Source organism: Apteryx rowi, unplaced genomic scaffold (assembly GCF_003343035.1).
Source record: "Apteryx rowi isolate R43461 unplaced genomic scaffold, aptRow1 scaffold_138, whole genome shotgun sequence".
NCBI classification, from domain to species: domain Eukaryota; kingdom Metazoa; phylum Chordata; class Aves; order Apterygiformes; family Apterygidae; genus Apteryx; species Apteryx rowi.
In genome coordinates, this window is record NW_020447619.1 from 1,750,835 (window position 1) to 1,771,917 (window position 21,083).

The 21,083-nt window shown below is 36.2% G+C and overlaps 1 protein-coding gene across 1 annotated transcript; it reads left to right on the top strand.

Moving 5' to 3' along the window:
* The first annotated feature begins 10,511 nt into the window (after window positions 1-10,511).
* ZCWPW2 (zinc finger CW-type and PWWP domain containing 2) lies at window positions 10,512-13,586 on the top strand. Its single transcript, XM_026057315.1, is given in 5 exon segments — window positions 10,512-10,562; window positions 11,805-11,833; window positions 11,835-12,047; window positions 12,455-12,612; window positions 13,450-13,586. Coding segments are annotated over 5 exon segments (588 nt in total).
* Window positions 13,587-21,083: the final 7,497 nt, after the last annotated feature.

The following is a 21,083-nucleotide window of genomic DNA, read 5'->3' on the forward strand; positions in this document are numbered from 1 at the left end:
CCCTCTCTGGCCGCCGGGCACGGGGGGCGCCCAGCCCGCCCCGCCCCGCCGCGCCGCGGATGGCTCCCCCTGGAGGCGGCGGCGCCAGGCTCTCGCCCTTCAGGCCGCTGCGGCAGTCGCTGCTCGGGCTGATCGCTAGGCACAGGGACTCCATGTCGTCGCAGTCTCCAGTGCTCGCCCAGGGTGGCACGTGCGGAAAAAGCGCCTCTAACGAGTGAACCGATCTCGTCCACGCTAGCGTTCGCTCTGCACAAGTACCTGCAGCTCAAGCCATTGCCACGAGACACAAGATGGTAGCATAAGAAATTTCTCCCCTTTCAGAGGTGCACTGAATTTCCCCCCATACCGATTCAAAGTAGGAATGTAACAAAGCAATAAAGATCACAGTTCCTTTTATTGAGGAGCTGCCCTCACCTAACAAATGCATAATGTGAGAAAAACATTTACTAGTAGACTAAACACACAGCTGTTTTCTGAGCACTCCTGAACAGAAAGACTTTTTTTTAACTTTTTACACTACTAACAGCTTGAACAATTTACATAAGTGTAAGATTAAAAAGCAAGCCACAGTGTAGTGAGTTTTTTTGGTTGGTTGGTTGGTTGTTTTTGCAACAAACATGGATGAGTTCAAAGGCAGAGGTAAAAAGCAGTAGTCAGGCTCACTGTTGCTACACTGGAGTGACAAGGTAAGTACACATAACATTATCAGACAAAAACACAGCCTTTTTCTCCACCAAGTTCAAAGCAAAGCAGGAATAAGTCTTAACTGCAGTTCAGGACCTCTATTCTAGGGATGAGAACAAGCTGATTTAACAATTCTAATCTAGAGCTACAGGGGAGATGAGCTGCACTGTTGAAGACTAATTTAAAACTCATGGGYTTCCTTTCCTGCTAAGAAAACAAGCAGTTTGCTTTTATGTCATGAGAATTCTCCAGCAGAGTCCCAAAGGGCCTTTAACGCTATGTCACAAAGTCAACTGGAGCAAGGAATATGCATTAGCATGCAAAATTGATCTATAATTTATGTGGAAGAACATTCAGGTATTATGTACTCCTTAGATACAAAGTGCAATAAAGACCAAATAAAAATAGCACGTCAATCTGCTGTGGGTGGGGAACTGTCATTTGGATAAGAACTCATTAAAAAAAAAAATCTCCATTAGTCATGTTCATAGACCTCGGAACACCTTTCTTAAGTTTTCTGCATACTAAGAATTATTAAGATTTTCACCAGAAGTTTAGATTAGATATGTCTTTGGCTATTTAGGAGGCTTTTTATGAGCCAAAGTAGTACAGTGGTCTGTTTTCAGCCATGTTTTAAATACTTATTACCAAAAGCAGTGGTCATTTTTGAAGGTCCAGGACTATTATTTATGAGTTAACATCTCTTCTTGATAATTAATATGATATTTGATAATTAATATGATATAGATGCAAGTGCATATGTCCTTAAGTTACAGAACAGAGGTTTTTATTACATATATTAGCATTGATTTGAATGCGTGTCATTATGAAATCCAAAAGAAAAGCCTATAGGATCTGGACCACTGAATGTGCCCCCTGTTTTTATAAATAACATGAACATCTGACTTATTACATTTTTATTTACATATTTAATTTATAGTCTTTTCCCCATAAAAACTACAGTTCGGATTCATACATGCTGAGAAGGGTAGGAAAAAAAAAAGAAAACCAAGCAATGACCAACTTTTCAATGGTATCTGGGCAATTAAACAAAAAAGCAAGCACTTAACTTGCTAAATACAATGAGAAATTTATCACCACAAGAGGTTATTACAGTCCTGAATTTGTAATTGAGCTTCTACCATCTAAAATACTGAGCTAAATTCAGGAACCATTCTTTCTTGTGAGTACACGGCATGTATTAAAAAAACATGTCAGTGAAGAAACAGTAGCAAGCCTGCACTGCTACAGACAATATTGTACCTCATCTTTTACACTATTAACAGCAAATAACACAATATACCTGCATTTTCAGGCCTGTTTACAATATAAATCATGACATAAGTTTAAAAAAAAAAATCTGAGCACAGAAGTCTATGTCCAGTCATCAAAGCCTGGCTACTATTGTTAAAATCTGGTGGCGCAGATCTATGTAAGCTTAAAAATAGTAGTGCTAAAATTAAAATCAGAACTTATCCTCATACTAGATAATCTGTTTTTTTTTCTTTGAAATGTTGAATATTTAAGTGGAGAACAGTTAATGTTGTCAGAATATCTTTTTCTGGGAAAAAGAATGATAATATTTCCTTTTCTGAAGAAAACTAGTTTTTTCTTTTTTCAGAAAAACTAGTTTATTATCACCCCAGTTTTACAGGAAGCACTGCAATGGGGTATGGATTAAAAAGCTAATTATAAAGTAAAAAAATATATATAGTAATTTGCAATTTACTACACCAGCAAGTGGGTACATACTGATATCATAGAACAACTACAGAATTTAAAAACATTAGAGRATGAAATTTACCCTCTAGATGGTAGATTTTTCATCTTTAATTGCAGTGATAAACAAAGTCTCAGAAGTCCAAAGTCCAAAAATAAAAATCCTAAAGAGAGAAGAGGGAAAAAAAAAAAAAAAGGAGTCTGTCATTTTTAACTGTATGTCACAATGCTAGCTACCCCAAGAGATATCTGTTTTGCTTTTCTCTTTGAGGAAAAAAAAAAACCAAAACTCTTCAGGTTCAGAATAGCTATGAAGCAATAAAGTATCAAATGCAACTTCCATTAATATAAAACAAATCTTAAAAAAATGCCATTTTGCTACACAGCTCTTATTAGGCTGCCCAGCCTAGATCTTGCAAGCTACTAAACATTATTATCTAACTAGCAAGACCTGTCATTGTGATTAAGTTTGACACCCCTAATTTCAAAGTAAGTCAACCACATAAACAGTCAGATATATGTCCAGGCATAACAACCAGCCCACAGAACCATAATCAAAACTTTCACCTCAGATGACAGTAATACTGGACTTGAAAAAAAAAACAAACAAAAAATACCCCACAAAACTTTTCAAACAACTCTTGCAAATAATTCAACACAACAGATGGCGGACAGTGATGTGAGCCAGAACATCCAGAGTGAAAAGCTGTATCTTTAATTAAAGACTAGTAACTTTTTCAGTATTAACTACATTCCAGTCAGATGACTCGCTACAAAACTAGCCCCTTACAAAAAACTGTTCCACAGCTGTTTTTCAGATTTACAGAAAGACAGCATGTTTATTACAAAAGAGAAAAAAGATAAAAAAAATCTATCATGGAAAAATAATGATCAACAATAAAATATAGATGTTTATTATAAGTTATATTTACCAAATAGCACTGGACTTTTCTCTAGAAAATTTTAAGCAGAACATATAAGAAGATCCAGAAATTTTAAAAAAGCTCTTGAACACAACTAATACTCTGGTGCATTAGAAATATGTGCCTAGAACAAAATATGCACCCACTCCACAAAATTCTCTGGACTATTCCTATTATATGCAATTGAAATAATGTATAATGAYAGTGATACAAAATATGTATTGTATGTAATTATAATGAAATTCATTATAAAAACCAAAGTGCTATGAAAATTACTTAGATTCACTTTTGCAGATGCAAAAGCTGTTTTTAACACTCTTAAACTATAGATTCAGATTAGCTAAGCTTCCAAAATAAATTTGAGTAGCCATAAGTTTTACTCTCTTCTAACTCAGTATAAGCCCTTGCAGATACAAAATAAAATCTTTAGCCACTCTCCTGAGATCCTTTCCTGTATGTGACATTCTGTACAGGAGCAGCACAAAGATAATAAAACACATTCTGCACAAAGGTAATGCTATACTCTTCCTTGCAGTCCCTCTGTAATTAGTCAAGGTAGGACAGAAGGCTGCATTACAGTAAGAACATGGAAGTACTAAATATTAATTTAAACAACTACAGTCAGTGCCATGTATTTCTCTAGACTGTTGTTAAAGCACAAGTAACATTTAACTACAAAGGGCATTTGTTAGTATTTGGTTATGGGTTTACTCTTCTGCATTAAATTAAGTGTAAATTCTACTACTACAAGAATCATTCATTTCTTTTTCAAGCTCTGTCATTCATACTTAAGTACTTAATAGTTTTCAAAGTTATGGCATACTTTTTCTCAAACACTCATTAGATTCAAGCTATTTCTACAGTTAAATTTCATCAACTTATCAAGGATCTACAGGCTAGTCACAGTCTTAACCCATAGCAAATGAACTAAGTCATTCAGAGAGAAGCAGCATATTCACAGAGCAAAAAAAGGAGACCACTTAATTAAACCTATGAACACCAATAAAGCAGAAGTTCAGAATTCTCCTGTTGGTAGCGCATGCTTTGCAGAGAAATAGATAGGAGCATAACCTTACACCCAATACAGGGTTGAAAGCAGAATCAGGACTTCAGCCAGTATGGCTTTGTTTAAGGTCAGTAGCTAGCTATAGTGGTAGAAAAATGCAAAACACCCTCATACCCAGTATTCCTCAGCCCCTTCTTTATGAACACCTAATAAAACTAAGGCCTTTGTTAGATGCAAAAGAGAAGTCCAAGCAGCAGTCTCCCTTAAAAAAAAAAAAAAAGAAAGAAAGAAAAAAACAACTTTTGATCTAAGCCATGCAAGAAGATAAGACCCCCTCCCCAGGAAAAGATGACCAACCAGCTCCTAAGCTTCATAAAATTACTAAGCTCATATTTTTACCTGGCTGCCTTGGTAGATGGTCAAATTTGCCAGGAGTGAAATAGGCAGATTTATGCGGAGTCACTCAGGCAGACAAGCAAAGTTTAATTCTGTTCTGGCTGTTATTATAGAGCTTCTTCAAGAAGGCTATGAAAGAAAGGATGGGATAGCAGAAAAAAAAATCTATAAATCAGTAAGTCTTTGTTAGGCAAATAATTCAGGATACATTTATAGTGTTAGTTTAGTAGCATTTTTGTTAAGAATTAAAATGTAGAAGCCTGACTTGGTAATTTTAACTCTAGCAAAGAGTAAGTGAACACTAAGAATGAAAGAAAAGCAAACCCCAGCTTTATTTTCCTATCATAGGTAGTATATATCCCACAGTTAATTCTGAGGTATTTTCAATCCCTAAAGAAAGTCGTAAGCGAAGAAACATATATATTTAGCCCTGCAAGAGGGAAGGCTGCAGATGAGRCTCTTAATAAACCAAGCCGTGAATAAAAATGAACAAACGCTTTACAGACACTATAACATAAAAAGTATATTTCTTCTGAACCTTACAGTGTGTTTTAGTCACGTTCTTCCTACCACCACAGCGAGAGAATGTCTGGGAAAGTTAGTTCTGAAGGTTTAGGGGAAAAAAAGAAAAAGAAGAAAAACGTGTAAAACTGTAGCTTTTACTGGGAGGGGCTTGCTGACACCTGCGCGTCTGCGGGCGGGTCCTGCTGTAAAAAAAAAAAAAAGATTATGAAGTAATCTTTTTGTGTAGTAAGTCTTTTATCGAGCTGGCAGTGAAGAAGCTGAAACTCGAAATAGAAAAAAAAAAAAGAAAAGAAAAAAAAGAAGCAGCCCGGCCAACTCGCCGCTGAGCACCACCCCCCCCGGAGCTCCCTCCCTGCGAGGCGATCCTCGCAGCCCTGCTCCTCCACCTCAAGGCAGCGCCCCGGGGACAGGCGCTGACTTACAGGAGCAGCGTCTCCTTTAGCTGCTTAAGTTACCCCCACAAGCAGGGCGGCTGGAGGGAAAGCTTGAAACCTCGGGCCCGTAGCACAAGGAGGGCAGRAAAGCGGAGCGGAGCGGAGCAGCGCTGCCCTCGCGCCAGCCGAGCCGGCAGGCGGCCTTTGGCGGGAAATCCCATTAGGCGCGCGACGCGACGCGACACGACACGACGGCCGGTAAAGCCGTTACGCCCCTTTCCCCTCCCCAGGGCCGCGCCGCGCTGGGGCGCGGGTGAGAGGCGGAGGGGCCGGCTTGTTAGATGCTCTCTTTACTCGGCTGGGGGTGGAGGAGAGCTGGCGGAGCAGGGTGGCGGTGCTAGAGTTGCTGTGAGCTGAGCTGCCTAAGGGCGCCGGCAGCTCCCCCCTCTCCCCCCCCCAACCGTGCGGTTCTGTCTGCATCTCTTTTCCTGCGTTTCCCTCTGGGCGGTGGGTGCTGCTGAGATGCCTCCGGTGCCACGGTTGGTTCGGCTCGCTTCACCCCTCAAACTAGCCGCCCGCCCCCGCACGGGCCGCTCTCCAGCCGCGGCGCGGGGGAGGCGCCAGGTCGGTCTCCGGGCGCAGCCCGGAGCGGGGCCGGCGCGCCGAGAGTGAGAAAGATTCTTCTTTCGCCGCGAAAACCCCCGTTCTTTTCTCAAAACTATAGCAGGTCGAAGGAAATAGTGGTTGCGCATAAGAACGGAGTGTTTGGGTTTTGGGGGGTATTTTATTTCCCCTTCTGCCTAAGAAGTCCTTCTGGAAGTTTACTAGCCGTGATAGCAGGCTCCTCTCTGGATCTCGGAGTTGAAGAATAAATGCAGTGGGTCCAGGCATCACGTTTAGGTCTAGCGCTGATGCTTAGGAATCCGTGTTAGTTGAGGTGGTGAGCCTGGATGAGAATAGATGTCGTGGCAGATGGCAAATTAGTCCCTCTTTAAAAGAAAGTCCCTCTTCAAAAGGATTAACAATATAAAATACCAAGTCTGAACTTTTATCATCCTCTATATCTTAAGGAGGTTTTTTTTGTAGAAGAGTGAATAGCAAAATTTCCACTGAATTCAGCAGAGCTAAATTTCTTTTTTATTCCCAGTAATCCCTGTAGATTTTGAAATGTGGAATTGCCTTGCACAGCCTTAAAATAAAACATTTCTTGTTTGTGTTTAGATTTTTTGTAGACATGTCTATTTTATCCTTTCTCTATTTTGATATTTGAAACAAAAATTAGCCCCTATTTACATTTAGAAAATTTCAGTAACATTTCTTTCTCTCTAGCTACAATGTTTATGTTCATCAGACTTCAAGTATGAGTAGGCTAGAAAAAAATGCATACCTAAACCTGTGTACAATTTTACAGATGATCTAAAAAGGATCTTAAAAGTCATATTTTTACTTTTGTTTGCTTTTAGAAGGAGATGAATATGCATGTGAATGAGAAGAGAAAGGAAGGGGAAAGAGGTCTGTCCAGAACTAATTTGGTGGTAAACACTCTGCTTTAGAAAGCTCAGTTGTCTTTGAAGAAAACACTGCTCTGAAAGAGAATCTAGTCAACAAAATTCGTAAGCTTAAAGGCAATACAGGGTTTCCATTCTAAATATGTCAATTTAGAAACTTTTATTACAGTTTTTAGAGAAATACATTTTGGATTATAAAAGAATTGGTGTGCGAGGGGTTGGAATTGGAGTTTCTTGTGAGTTTTGCCACTGGCTTAAAGTATGGAATCAAATTAATCAAGTAATTTATTTATTTATAGATATTTATTTATATATATAAAAATAAATAAAAGAAATATATATATATATATAAAAATATTTCTATTTTTACTTTTTTCTTACCTGCTTCATATATGCTTTTGGTTTTCTTGTGCAGTGCAATTAAGATACAGGGCTAAATGGATCAGAGAAAACACAGCTGGACATTTTCATATGGAAAAAAACAACGGTTAGTATTATGAAATTCACAAGTTGAATAAGTTGTAGTATTTTTATTATCAAAGTAGTTATCTCTGTCTTCCTTTGTCTGTCAAACATCTCCTAAATTAAAGCTATGATCTGTTCACTGTTAATTTCTAGGATTACTTCAGAAGAATATTGTAAGAGTTAACATTTCTCCCAGAAAATTCCAGTGTGCTATGACAGCCTCCCATAGCAAGTTTTTCTGTTGTTCATTTGACCCTACAGTCAAAATTCTGATGGCTAATTATGTTTTTTTACATTGTGAGGTGTCTTTACTGTCTTATATAACTCTTTACTTATATTACCGTATGGGTTAATTGCTTATTAATAGTAACTATTAACTAGTATGTCATCGTATAAGCCTTCTCACAGTGACTCTTTACATTGTATGACTATAACTTTCAGTAGCGAACTGTTTTATATTCARCTGTAAAAATACAAGATAGAAATGTTCAGAACTTGTAGCTCTCTGAAACTGTTAAATTGTCTGAATTTAAAAAATGCAGTGTCCTGAGCCATCAGCATTGTCTTTACTTGTGTAATGCTGTGAACTAGTCGGTGTCTAAAAACTTTATTCCTCTTAAGCGGTACATAACCAGCATATCAGAGCCAGAGAGATCTGCAATCAGCTGTGACTCAAGACATCTCTTTGTTCTTGTAGCCTTCTGGCTTAGGGAAGAGAACAGGGTTGTCCTGAGCACAGTAAATCTTTATTGCTTGCAACAAGTTGGAACTTCCATATGCTAATATGGTAAAAGCAGTTCAAATTTCATTATCCTCTTCTGACTAAGCATTTTAATTTTATTTCAGTGCTGATCCCAAGCTGCTTATTTTTCATTTATGAGTATTTACAAAAGTAGCTATATTCCCCATTCTAGTTAAATCTTCATAACTTACTTGCCCAAATACAGGCTTTTTTCACTGTTTGTCTATTTATTTATTGATTTCTTCTACAAAATTTGGTAAAATATGTTAAAATAGCATAAGGAAAGAAGAGTGGGTTTCGGTTTTTTTGTGGTGGTGATGGGGTTTTTGTTTTCTTTTCGTGGGAAGGAGGAGTAAGGAAAAGAAATGTTTGTCCTCCTTGTTCCCCAAAGTTACTAGGCAGTACTGTGATAAATACCTGATTTGGTACCGTGAGAAAAATGACTCATTTTCTGCTGAGACAACTCTGTTAATTGAGACTGACTTAATAAGCAGTCTCCAGTTCACTGACACAGACTGCAAGTGGTTTGTATTCTCAAATCTACCCTAACCAACTGCACTCTACTTTTTCTATAGCTTCAATGTCTTAAATATCTTACCTGATGGAAGACCATTATGACTTCTCAGAACAGGAAGACTGAATTGGTTTCTTAGGGCTTTCTGCTGATAACATAAGCRCCTGTCTACTGCTAAAGGATAAACTTCTTTCATGAACCAGAGAGGCACTTTGTCATCATTTTCCACCTCTGTTGAATACCATTATATACTACTGAACTGCTCAAGATCTAACAAGGGAGTGTCAAGGCCAAAAATAAGGAAATGTGAAAGGAGTATAGAGATGTCCCAGTCTTGTCCTGGATGGATCTGTAGCATATTCCACAAGGCCAAGAAAGAGAATTAATTTTGTTTATTTTGGTGGAGTAATCAGAATTCAAGATAGAGTGTACTCCCTCAAAAAGCAGCTTTTTCCTGGAATCTTGATTTTCTTCCCTCTTTTCTGAAGCACAATGAGAGAGGTATAGACAGATTGTAATGAAGGGAGGCTCTGTGTTCTTTGTGCTTCTTATTCTTTTCCTCTCTTTTCCTACTGGACTCATGTGAGAATGAATGCATTTTGGATGTCTTTCCTGACTGTCTTCAATGTGTCTGATAGAAAAAGAGTAGAGTAGTCTCTGGACCAGGCACTTCATCCTGTTATCAATATACATTGTTGTTTTTTCTTACATATATTTATCTAGAATGTCTTATTTTGCAGTTAAATGACCTAAACCAGTTCTGGTTTGCGGTTTTGCCACTTCATACTTCCTAATCACTGAACTGACCTGGTTATGTGGGCAAGGGTCTTTGCTGTCAAACTTTACCTCACTTTTAAGCATCAAAGCTATTTGTAAGAGGATTCCCTTGATCCCTTTGTGCAATATTCCAATCTGATTTAATAAAATTAAAAGCCAAGAATGTGTTAGATCTAGTCATGCTTTTGTGATTCAAGGAAAGGAAGCTGTTTTTGTAAACTGCGATGTAAGTGAAGGTAGAAGGTTACATTTTGTTGTTGAAATGCCACTTATGTGCAGGAGAGTAGATGCATTGTTCTCCAGTGTTTGGGAAATTGCAGTGTGGTAGTTGAGATTTTTACTATAGTACAGAAAACAAGGATAATTCTCTATTCCCCACTTGGAAGGGTGATTAATCTTCCAAATCCCTTGAATCACTTCAGAAAATCCTGATCTGGTCAAGATCATACCACATCTCAGAGGAAGGAGCTCAAGGAGCAGTTTAAAGATGAAAGATTGCAATGTGTTCTTCAGCATCCTACTATTCCATCACAGGATTGCAAACAACCAGAATCCAGGCAGTCCTGCAGGTTCCTTAGTTCTTTTTTGCATTCCTCCTGCTCAGTTCTTTTCTTATATTTACTTTGCTGGGGATTTAGGTTATCCAGCACAGCTCTGCCGCTTGCTTACATGATATAAGTGAAAGCTCATTTGATCTGTTTGCAAGCCATTCACAGAGCTGAAAAAACACAGTTTTGGCCTGTTCTGTTTTATTGACTCAAGTGCATTTTAAGTAAAACTCAAACATGTCTTCCAGCAGTTTTATCTTGACAGTACAAAAATATGATTTTGAATAAAACTGTTATCTGTGGCTTAAAGGCTCAAAGTGGGACTCGACAATGAAGATGAAATTAGCAGCTTGCCCTTTAGAGCCTCAAGAGGACTTCAGAGTATGACCATAATGGAGCTGCTTTCAGCTGATTGTATTCTTTTGTTCTAGCAAAATGATAAGGTGAGAAATGGTCYGTTCTGTGTTTTGTTGCTTTCCTTTTAATGAGATCAAAAGAACTTGATTCTTTTTGTTTTGCAAAAGGACACTGCTGAACTTCTCAACTGTCTTGTCCTGAAGAATTCCATGCTTGGATTCAAGGATCCATCTTGTAACACATCAGGTAGAAAGAGTATTTATGTAATATTTTTGAAACTYAGACTGGAAATTTTTGAACACCTTGGGTTTTTCACTTACTATTTTAATTTWAAAAAAATTATAAATTGGTTTTATAAAGTTACTCATGTTGAATGGCATCAAAATCCTTGTTCCTGTTCTCTGTTTAAAAAGTTCCCAAGTTGTATTTTGTTGCACTGATTACATTCAGCATATACCCCTGGAGCGTGGCATATTTCAGGGGAAGAAAGTCATATTTCTTAACTAAAGCAGACTGTTTTTCTGATGCTTCCCAATACTGATTGTTGACATGCAGAAACTGACGAAATGAAGAGGATGTGATTCAGAGTTGAAATCTATCCCATACTTGCTGCTAGAGACATTCCAACTGGAAGACCCATTGGTCAGTACATCTTTCTATATGACAAAGAAACTGCTCTTTCCCATATTGCAAGTAGGAATCAACAATTCTGTGCATTACTTCTGGATTGGCTTTTGCTCTCAACTCAGGGCATCACAATGATTCTTTTTGAGGAATCAAACTATAAATGTTTGCATATGATTAAATATGTGTCTTAAAGATTTGATGTTCTTTTGGATSTAAAAAATACAGAATAGAGAAATGGACCGTTTTGACAAATATTATTAAATGAACCTACTTTTTCTCCATACCACTTCTTTGTATCTGTTTCTTCTATGATTTTCATTTGATAGAGAAGTGTGCTGAATTGATCTGTTATACCTCCAATGACTGATGGTCTTTTTGTTGTCCTTGTTGAGTGTTAGCTTAAGATAAAGTGTTTTTGGTTAAAGATGTTACTTACAGACGGTAAAAACTCAGAGGAAAAATACTTACTGATAAGTAAACCTTCCTTGTAAAAATGGTTTCTCTGTTGTACTAATTGTTATAACTTCGTTCTTTTTTCACTTCAGAAAAAATACAGTTCAACACTACTTTTTTTTTAAGGATTGGAAAAATCTTTGACTTTGCTATGGACACAATAAATGAAAAATTTATCTAGATAAGGTATGGGTTCAGTGTGAAAATGGGAAATGTAAAACAGAGACAGCTTTCAAGTGATGATGCTATATAGGCTTATGCAAATAAGCCATGGTACTGCCTTATGAATACTCATCCATGATTTAATAAGTGTTTGTTTTCTGAAGAATATTTTCTTGAAGAGTCAGAGTTTCATAAAAATGGATGTAAGTATATCTGTTCAGAACTTCTAGGAAGCATAGTTCTGGCAAAAATATGCAGATGCCCAAGGTAGGACTACAGATGTTATTAGTTAAATTGCTTGGATTCTTTCTTTTTTTTTTCTTGGGACATCCACATCCCTATTTTGTATTAGGTACACAAATATTTGCTATGTGTTCATTTCCTCCAGTAAGCCCTAGTATAAAAAATAAAAATGAGTTATAATGAAACATTTGAACAGTGACTTGATCACGATCACTGAATCTATGTGTTTAATTAATGGGGTAAGGTGATTTATTTGTGATTTTCAAAGTGAGTGTTTTTTTATTAGATTGTATAACATGTTGTTTTCATTATCTGCTTCACTGACTAGTGTTTTATAAGAAATCTTTGTTATGGATTTTCATTTTGTAATAGTATATGCCTCTGAGTGACAAAGATGACTTTTCTGGTGCTCTAAGATGTTCTTGTGTCAGTTTCTCTGGAGAACCTCATGCAAGCACTACCCTCTCTTGCACACTGCCTACAGCACTGCTTTTTATAGTGCTCACAGACAGTCATATATCCTTGCTTACCGTTTCCAAGCCTATTTGCATCGATTCTGAACAGCTGCAGCACTTCTTCGGAGTAAAAGGTTAGCTCTTGCTTGCTAATTGTAGGATTGACGGAATGCGTAGACCTTTGTTGTGGAACAGGAAGGCTTTCTGATTTTTTTGTGAATGTTGCTTTTATAAAAATGTTAAGAAAGTAGAAATTATAATACATGCATGTTGCGCACTATTACAGTGAAAATATTTCCATTTAAGTTCTACAAGCATTATTTATTTTGGGGTCAGAGATACTCAGATTATCTCTAATTGAACACAATTGCACAGCTGTGAAATTTGTGTTATAGTACTGTTAGATTTTAGTGTTAACAGGTATTTCAAATCCATGATAAACTTAGAGAGTTTGTAAAGACAGTCATAATTGAAAATTTGAGTGTTGAATGATCTTTTAAGCTTTGTGTCTGCCATTTTGAGATACACATATATATATTTTATATATATATATATATATTTTTTTTAATTATAGTAGGCAGATTCATAAAGACAAAAAAAGAATAATAACTTACCATCACATTCACAAAGAGAACTTAATGAACACAAGTATCCTGACACTTCAGGAGTATAAATGAAAGGAAAAACTGAACTTAAGTGTATCAGATTGAACTTGCTCTCTGATACACTGGTTTATCACAAAATTCAGATGAAGTTCATATAAATGTTGTTTTTTTAAGGAGCTTTTAAAGTACAATAAGTAACTTATTTTTTTCCTCCTAATGCAGTAGATGCAGTTGATGGTAAAGGCGTTACAGCTAGATCTCCCAAATAGACTACCTATAGTGTATYTTCTTTCAATTGCTTTTCAAGGTGGCTTGAGATAATATGCCCCAATCCTGTTAATGGATGATGTGTGATGAATGATTTAGATGGCCATGTTGAAAGCAATCACATTGAATCCCTGGGTATTCATCATTTCAGAGCTTGGGTTGCAGCAAAACATATTAGCTGTTATTCCGACCCCTTAAAGGTGGGGAAAATAATTGCACTGTATACAAATGACTGATAAAATGTTTTGTCAGACATGAGTTACTGTGTATATTCATGCTTAAAGGGTTGGAAATTGAATTCAATTGCATATTATGTCTGTGAATAGCTGCAGGATATGCTAATTATTTAGAAATGTTGGGGGGGTTAAATGTCAAATCAAAAGTTGAAAGTTAAATTAAACCATATTTTAAAAGCAGATTCAAACATTTTATTCAAAAGTAAAATTTAAATACAAAGAAGATTCTAAAACAAARTTTATTTAGACTTTCAGATAGGCCATGCATATGTCTACAGCAGTTGTATGGAAAATCATTGGTGTAACCAAAGTTACAGCTTCAATTTGAAAAAAAGAAAGTTTCATAAACACGAAGGTAGTGGCTAAGAGGAATGTGGAACTGTTATTTGCCAGAATCTTACAGTACTAGAACTGGAGGGCACTCAGTTAAACTAGTAGATCAACTTAAAACAGATAAAAGAAGGTACTGCTTTACGCAATGGGCATTGAACTTTCGGAACTTGCCACAGATTGTGGAGACAGGTAGTGTAAGTAGAATCAAAAAGGGATATTATTGTCATAAAGAAACAGATAATAAAAGGACTAAGTAAGTGCCTTCTAACATTCTAATCCAACAACTGTGGGTGCTGTGGGAGTGTGCTAGGAGAAACTGGCCTGGTTTGCGTGTTGTCCCTAAATAGCATTTCCTGTTGCCACTTTGAAGCAGAGTACTGGGCTAGGTGGCCCTCTGGTCTGACCTGGCAGGGCAATTTTTATGGTCTTAATTTTCATACAAAACATTTTTTTTCTTTTTTTCCTCCTTCTAAAAATATTTTTTCAACTAGCACCTGCTGGAAACCTCAAAGGAACTTATGACTGATACAAAACAGTAAGAGCACTTTTTTCCCTAAATTACATTGAATTATTCTATTTTTTGTCTTCATTTTTGCTTTATATATTTATATACCTTCTGAACATCAGTATGCATTTCTTGCCAGAATGTACTAAAGAAAATAGTTTTATTTTATAATAAATATCAGATATCTCATGACTGTTGCTTTGATAGCTCCTGAGYGCTTGCCAGAGATTAGATTGTAGATATAATTTTCTTTTAATAACTTCATGTTGGGTAGCCATGCACTCTGGTTTACCCAGACTCGTGCCAGAACAAACCAGATGTGAAATAATTGTTACTTATTTTGGAATTCTGAATGTAAACTAGCTCATGGATATTTTAAGAGTATATTTTCTGTGCTATCATCAACTATAATCCTCTCTTCCTCTAGTTATTCAATGTATCAGCACTTGTTCCTCAGTGACATGCACATTTTTCTGGAAGATATTACCATTTGCATTCCACTTACAGAACTGCAAAACAGCTAGCTTAGAAGTGCTCTTTTGTTTATCTGAACCATTGTTCAGATTTCCTTAATTTTCAATAAATCAATAACACATTGCATGCTACTTACTATATTGCCCATTGCCAGTGGTAATTTTATGCTAATAGAAAAGCCAGAATGCTTGTATATGTACACAGAAGTGTGCAAGTCTCTCTCTTTTTTTGTTCATTTATTTGGACCAGAAACTGTTCTAGTATTACCATTTTTGAGTATTCAGGTGCAACATAACTTTGTTTATATCTGTAATTATGTACCTGCAAATACATGTGTACCAGTAAATTGGAATTTCAAACGCTAAAATCAAAATTTAAATAAACAAGAATTAGCCCTTAGTGATGGAAAACTTTGTCCAGAAAGAAATTTTAGATAATTTGTTAAAGTATTCTGTAAGCATTACCAAGGACTGACTTTATTTATGTGCAACTTTACTAGCCTAAGTATGAATGTCCACTTTTTTCTAGATTATCAATTTAAGAGGAAAAATCTAAAAAGGCCATTTGTCTTGTGATGCATCCGAAAAGTATTCGAGTGGTTTCTTTAGGAAAAAAATAGCATGTTTTCCCAGCCAGGGATCTTTAGAACCTTCAACAGATTATTAAAGAGTTAGCGTAGAATGTGGACAGATACGCCCTCAAGACTGAAACAGAGTTGTCAGTTTAAAGAGGTTCCAGTTTAACGTAGGTTGCCTGAAAGAGAGTTTTTATTTTTACATACACACATGCACACATATGTGTGTATATTACATATGCATGTTTGGGGCAATCCAAAACTTTGGTCTTTCTGCTGGGCCAAAAGTATTTTCCAGGTGCCTGATAGGACTACTGCTTAACTCATCCAACTCTTTTGTGYATTTCTTAAGACACCTATTCTGGTGTCTGCAGACATTTTAGTTCTTTTTCCCAATAAACGCATGTCCATTCTTGTAAGGAAGAAGATCTTTCTTAAAGGAATTACTGTGTTTTTGCCTTTGGCTGGAGCATGTCTTCCAGTTAAGATTGTACGGAAACTTGCTAGGCTGCTTATCAAGAGAAGCAAAATTTCACCTGAGATGAATAGTCCTGTTGATCTTTTTCCTAATGCTTGTCTGAGGTGATGATAATCTACAGTACTGATTGGCACAAAATTAACTCCAAATGTGTACTATACATGAGGTCTGCAGAACATTCCTCCAAAAGTCCTCAGGACCATCTGCTAGTGAGAACTCAGAGATAATGTGCTTCAGGACTTTATTTCAATTTTCGCTTCCATCTGTTCTGATCGTTAGACACATCTGATCCCTCTGTTGGAAAGGCCATCTCTGACAGAGAGGGAAGGGGTGGCCGATGCAGCTTTATGTAAGTGTTCTAGGACTCTGACCCTCCTTCTGTACTCCCCTCAAAACTGAGCAAGAGGTGTACATATCTTTCAGCAGCTAACGCAAATAAGAAAGCTGTTTTTTACAGGAACATGAAGGAGTATGTTTATTTTCACTATTGGACTCTAGTAGCACCTGGAGATTGGTATCTAGCTTTTTAAGTGCACCTGATACTTTCTTTGCTAAGCAGATATAAAGTGTTATCACCAGGACTCAACTGCAAGTTTTGAGATCTCATGAATAGTCACACAATGTATTGTGATAGACTTGCTATTCAGTAAGTGAAATGATCTGTAGATGGAATTGCTGCCTAATGGGTAGGAAGCAGTCTCAGTTTTTGCTGTCAAATATAAATGGATGGAGACTTGATCATGAATGTTTTTGTGTTGGATTTATTTATGCCAGTTTCTGTCAATTCCAATAGTGATAAGATAAACTATGAATCATGTTGCATCATAATGGCTTCTTCAATATGGATCAGACAGCAGTGATACAGACATTTTCTCACCTCTCTTACCAATATCTCCTGTCTGTGCAGCTAATTTGGAAAAGCCTGGTTGATCCTTATGTTTATTTGTGGCTTGGTTCACACAACACTGACAACCAGTGAGTATATCTGACTTTGTATGTGAATAAAGATGCTATCTGGAAATGTCTACACTCTACAGCATCATACTCAGTAGAAAATACTTGTTTGTAGCCAGAGCTGTGTCTCCCCCCTCATTCTGCATCTATCTAGTCTTACTCTGCATTTATTGTACATGAAATATTTCTTGTTTCTCTTGGCTCTTTATAAAGGTACTCCCATCTTCCCTCTGAACTTGCCTTGTGTGTGTACTTGACCAGGAGTCTTCTGAAATGTCTTAGTAATAATTCATTCCTTGTCAAAAAAGTCAGTCTGTTATGAGACTTTGTCCTAATGCTGAAAATTAATTTTCCCTTCTGAAATGTTCAGAATGCTCTTTGCTTGTATTGCTGAAGACAGCATTGTTTTCTTTTTTTTCTTCCAAATAAATGTAAGTCAATGGGAGATTCTAATCCTCACATCACCATATTCTACAAGAACATACCTTTTTCCTCTTGTCTCATTTCAAATTTATATGAAAGCTATTGTCCGAATGCCATCTTAATCAGAACATTAATTTGTGTTCTTCTAAACATTTCATTCTCATCTAGGAAAAGCAGACTTATAACTGAAATGTCAAGTGGGTGTTACATATGTTCATTTTATTTGATAAGATTAAATTCTTGCCTAGATTATAAATTACTTGAAAAACAAAAGTTGGCTAATGTGCTTTGAAACACTACTTAGCACTTGTCAAATATAAACATTTTTTAAACTGTCAGACAAAATACTGATTGAGACTTTGGGAGAAGAAAATTCCCTTGAACAAGTAATGGAGAAGCTCTGCAGGACTTTTATTAAATTTGAGCAATTTTGTGGTTATTGTAAGTGAATACAACAGGAGAGATTTAACTAAGCCAAACAACATAGCATCTCCAGGAGAAAGTACATCCCAAGARTGCTTACCGTGAGCAAAGCTCACATAATATTGGCTCTCCCTAAAAGGCAAGTTTCTGCTCTTCTTGGTGGTGTTCACTATGTAAAATGTGGGCTATAGAGTGTGAATGAGGTTAACAGCAAAAACCAGCTATCCTTCCACTTGCATGTTTTACTCAATTTCTCACTTAAAAGAAATCTTTGGACAAAGAAATATCCCCTTCTATTGACATCTTTAAAAAGAGCAATCTTGAATGTGAGCATGCATTGGGTACACTTATGCACTTGATTTTTTTTCTCTAGACTTGACAATACAGTTCAGTGTCATTAGTTCAATTAACTCATCATTTTAAATGAATTCTACAAACATGTAAGGAAAGATAATTATACATTAGTTTAGCTTATTTTTAATGAGGAGTGTTAGAAATGCAGAGGATGAATTAGAGCTGAGAATGAGTTAGAGTTGAGAAATAGAAATAACTTTACTACAAAACTTTCTTGTTCTGTTGCTTTCGCCACAAAGATACCTATATCAATACATAGGTGAAATAAATCAACTTCCAAGCAGACAGACTGACATTTTTTTAGCTAAAAATTTTTAGTAAAATACATTTTTTAAAACATTTTTTGTCACTTTATTCCTGATATTTTATTCAAGATTTTTCTAAATATTTCTGTGAACTAGTGACATTTTTAGATTCATAGGAAACTTGCATGTGAAATAGGTATCTCAGTGAATGTGTGTTATCCAGCATATTTATACTTCAAAGTTCAACATTAACTATATGAAAATATTTACTTTTTAAATGGAATATTCAGTCCCTTTAGAAACCTAAGAGTAGGTAAATGAAAATATATTTAGGAGTTGAAAGCTAATACTATAGTTGTGACATCAATTCTATATATCCCTTTATGTTTTAAGCATCTCATAATAGAATTATTAGTATTGCTTTTGCTGTGCAGAACTAAGTTTTGAGAATACGTGCAGAATTGAAACAAAGTATAAGAGGTAGGTACATTCAGAAAGGTTTCCAAATAAAAAGATATGTTTTGTTTCCCACACAGTAGTCTTTAGATTTCTTGTGTTCTCATGTCTGCTAGAAACTCACCTCATGAGAAAGAGGTGTAATTCAGACCCAGTTCCATTCCTAGCTAAGAGAACATTATTTGGGTCTTTTATGATTTGGGGTTCAGATTAGGCTGAAAATTTAGCCTATTTTCCCCCATAATTGAAATTTCATCTTCAATAGTGGTAAAGAAAGCGTATCTGTTTTGATGGTAGGACAACTGAACAGTAGAACAGTTGAATCACCAACTTTTTTTTTTCTTTTGTAGATTGCTCTAGAATTTGGCATTTTCAAACTTCAGCTTCAACAGGCACATCTAACAACCCCTTTTCTTGAGTTCTAGAAAAAAGAATCATACATATATGTATAAAATATAAGAAGTAGTGTATACTTTTGATTTTTTTCCACCCATATTTTGTTCCCAAATTAGCTATCACTGTTCATGACTTTTGGCTCTCTGCTTTTAATATTAGAAGTGAAAACAAAGATGCTCTACAGCATTATGTTTTTAATGCATTTAAACTGTCTGACCACTAGATGTCACACACCTATCTTTTAATGTGTTATATTGGCTAGCACCATCAACTGTTTTCTTTATAACCTATTTGTGAAGAATCTTATTTCTAACTCTAATTTTGTCTTTGAAAAAGTGTTTGTCTCTTAATGGTAAATATTTCTTTTTTTTTTCAGTTGCCTTTATTGGTTCCCATCTGTGAACTTGGTAACTAGAATACTTTTGTATTCATATGAACAAACATTCATTTGAATTTCATAGCTTTACCATTTTGCTTTCTTTTAGGCAACTGCTTTTCCCTTTCTTCGTGGTTGCAGATGTATATTTTGGTAAGGATATAGTAAAATAGGAAAGAAAAATAGGAAAAACAGAATTCCAGAAGTCTCCACCGAAGATACAGAGCATGACTCTCTTTTGATTGTGGCAAATCTGAAAGTGCCGTCACCTTAGTAATATTCCTACCAGTAAGTCAGTTGCTTTCAGAGACCTTGCTCTAGTCTTCAGGCCAGGATTTTCTTTCTAGGCACAGAATTCTATTTCTAAATCTGAGAAGATTGTTATCCGAATTTCCTTGTCCATATGCTTACCGACTTCTTCAGAGAACTATAATAATCTTTCCATGTGTATTTGTTTTCCAAAGCAAACTGTGACTTGATATTCCCATCAGTGGAAGGATCTAACATTCATTCTTCAAAGTGGCGATTCAGCAGCACTGCCTACATCCATTTTTCTATGCTAGCACCATAAGTTCTAGGACTGTATCCTAAAGTTCATTTGGTGCAGCCTTTACACTTTATCATTATGGATGTGTCCTCATCCATGGCATGGTCTATTCCAATTACAAAACTTAGTGTTAAGAAAAATCAAGAGAATAGGAAGATTATTCAGTGCAAGTTTTTCACAAGAAAAATAAATGGCAGTAGTTACATTATAGAGGTTGCCAGCATATCATCATAATAGTCTTAACACTTCAGTCTTCTGCAATGCAGAAAGTCTACAATCAGAAAATAAGGTGAGTGAAAGAAGTCGTCTGTTGTTTTGTAGGTAGATAGTTAGGGGGGTTTTAGGAGCTCTGTTAGATCTCTGTGGTCTTGGACTGCTTGTTGGATGAATAGTTGATCTGTTGAATTCCTGAAGGCTCATTTAGCATCAACCTGTATGTCTAGCTTATTTCCCCAAAGCTTTGAAGATACTAAATTTCAAACATACATTTTCAGTACTACTGCTATGTTAACTAGCCTATCTATATTTGTTAACCAACCTACCTATATTATTCTGTCTGAATGCAGTGCTAATAAAATTCAGGTGTCAGTACTTTCTTAGAGGGTAACATTCTAGCTTATTTGTCTCGTAAACTTGGTGTGTTACAGGTGCTGATGGCAAACCTGCTTTCCATAATTTGCATGCAAGTTGCAGCAATCAACCAGACATTTCTTAGTCTTCCCAAGACTTCATTTTTGCCTTGACGAAGCCCATCCCACAAACTGAATATGTCTGAGACTGTTTTTACTCAGATTTTTCTAAATACTTACCTGGTGCGTTTCAGATAGGCTTGTTAAGCTGCTAAAACAGAGAAATCTCAGGACATTATATTTGAACAGAAACCATAAAAATATAAAAACAAAACACCTATAATTTTTGAAAGGCTGCAACAGATTATAGGTATAACTTTTATTTTCTTT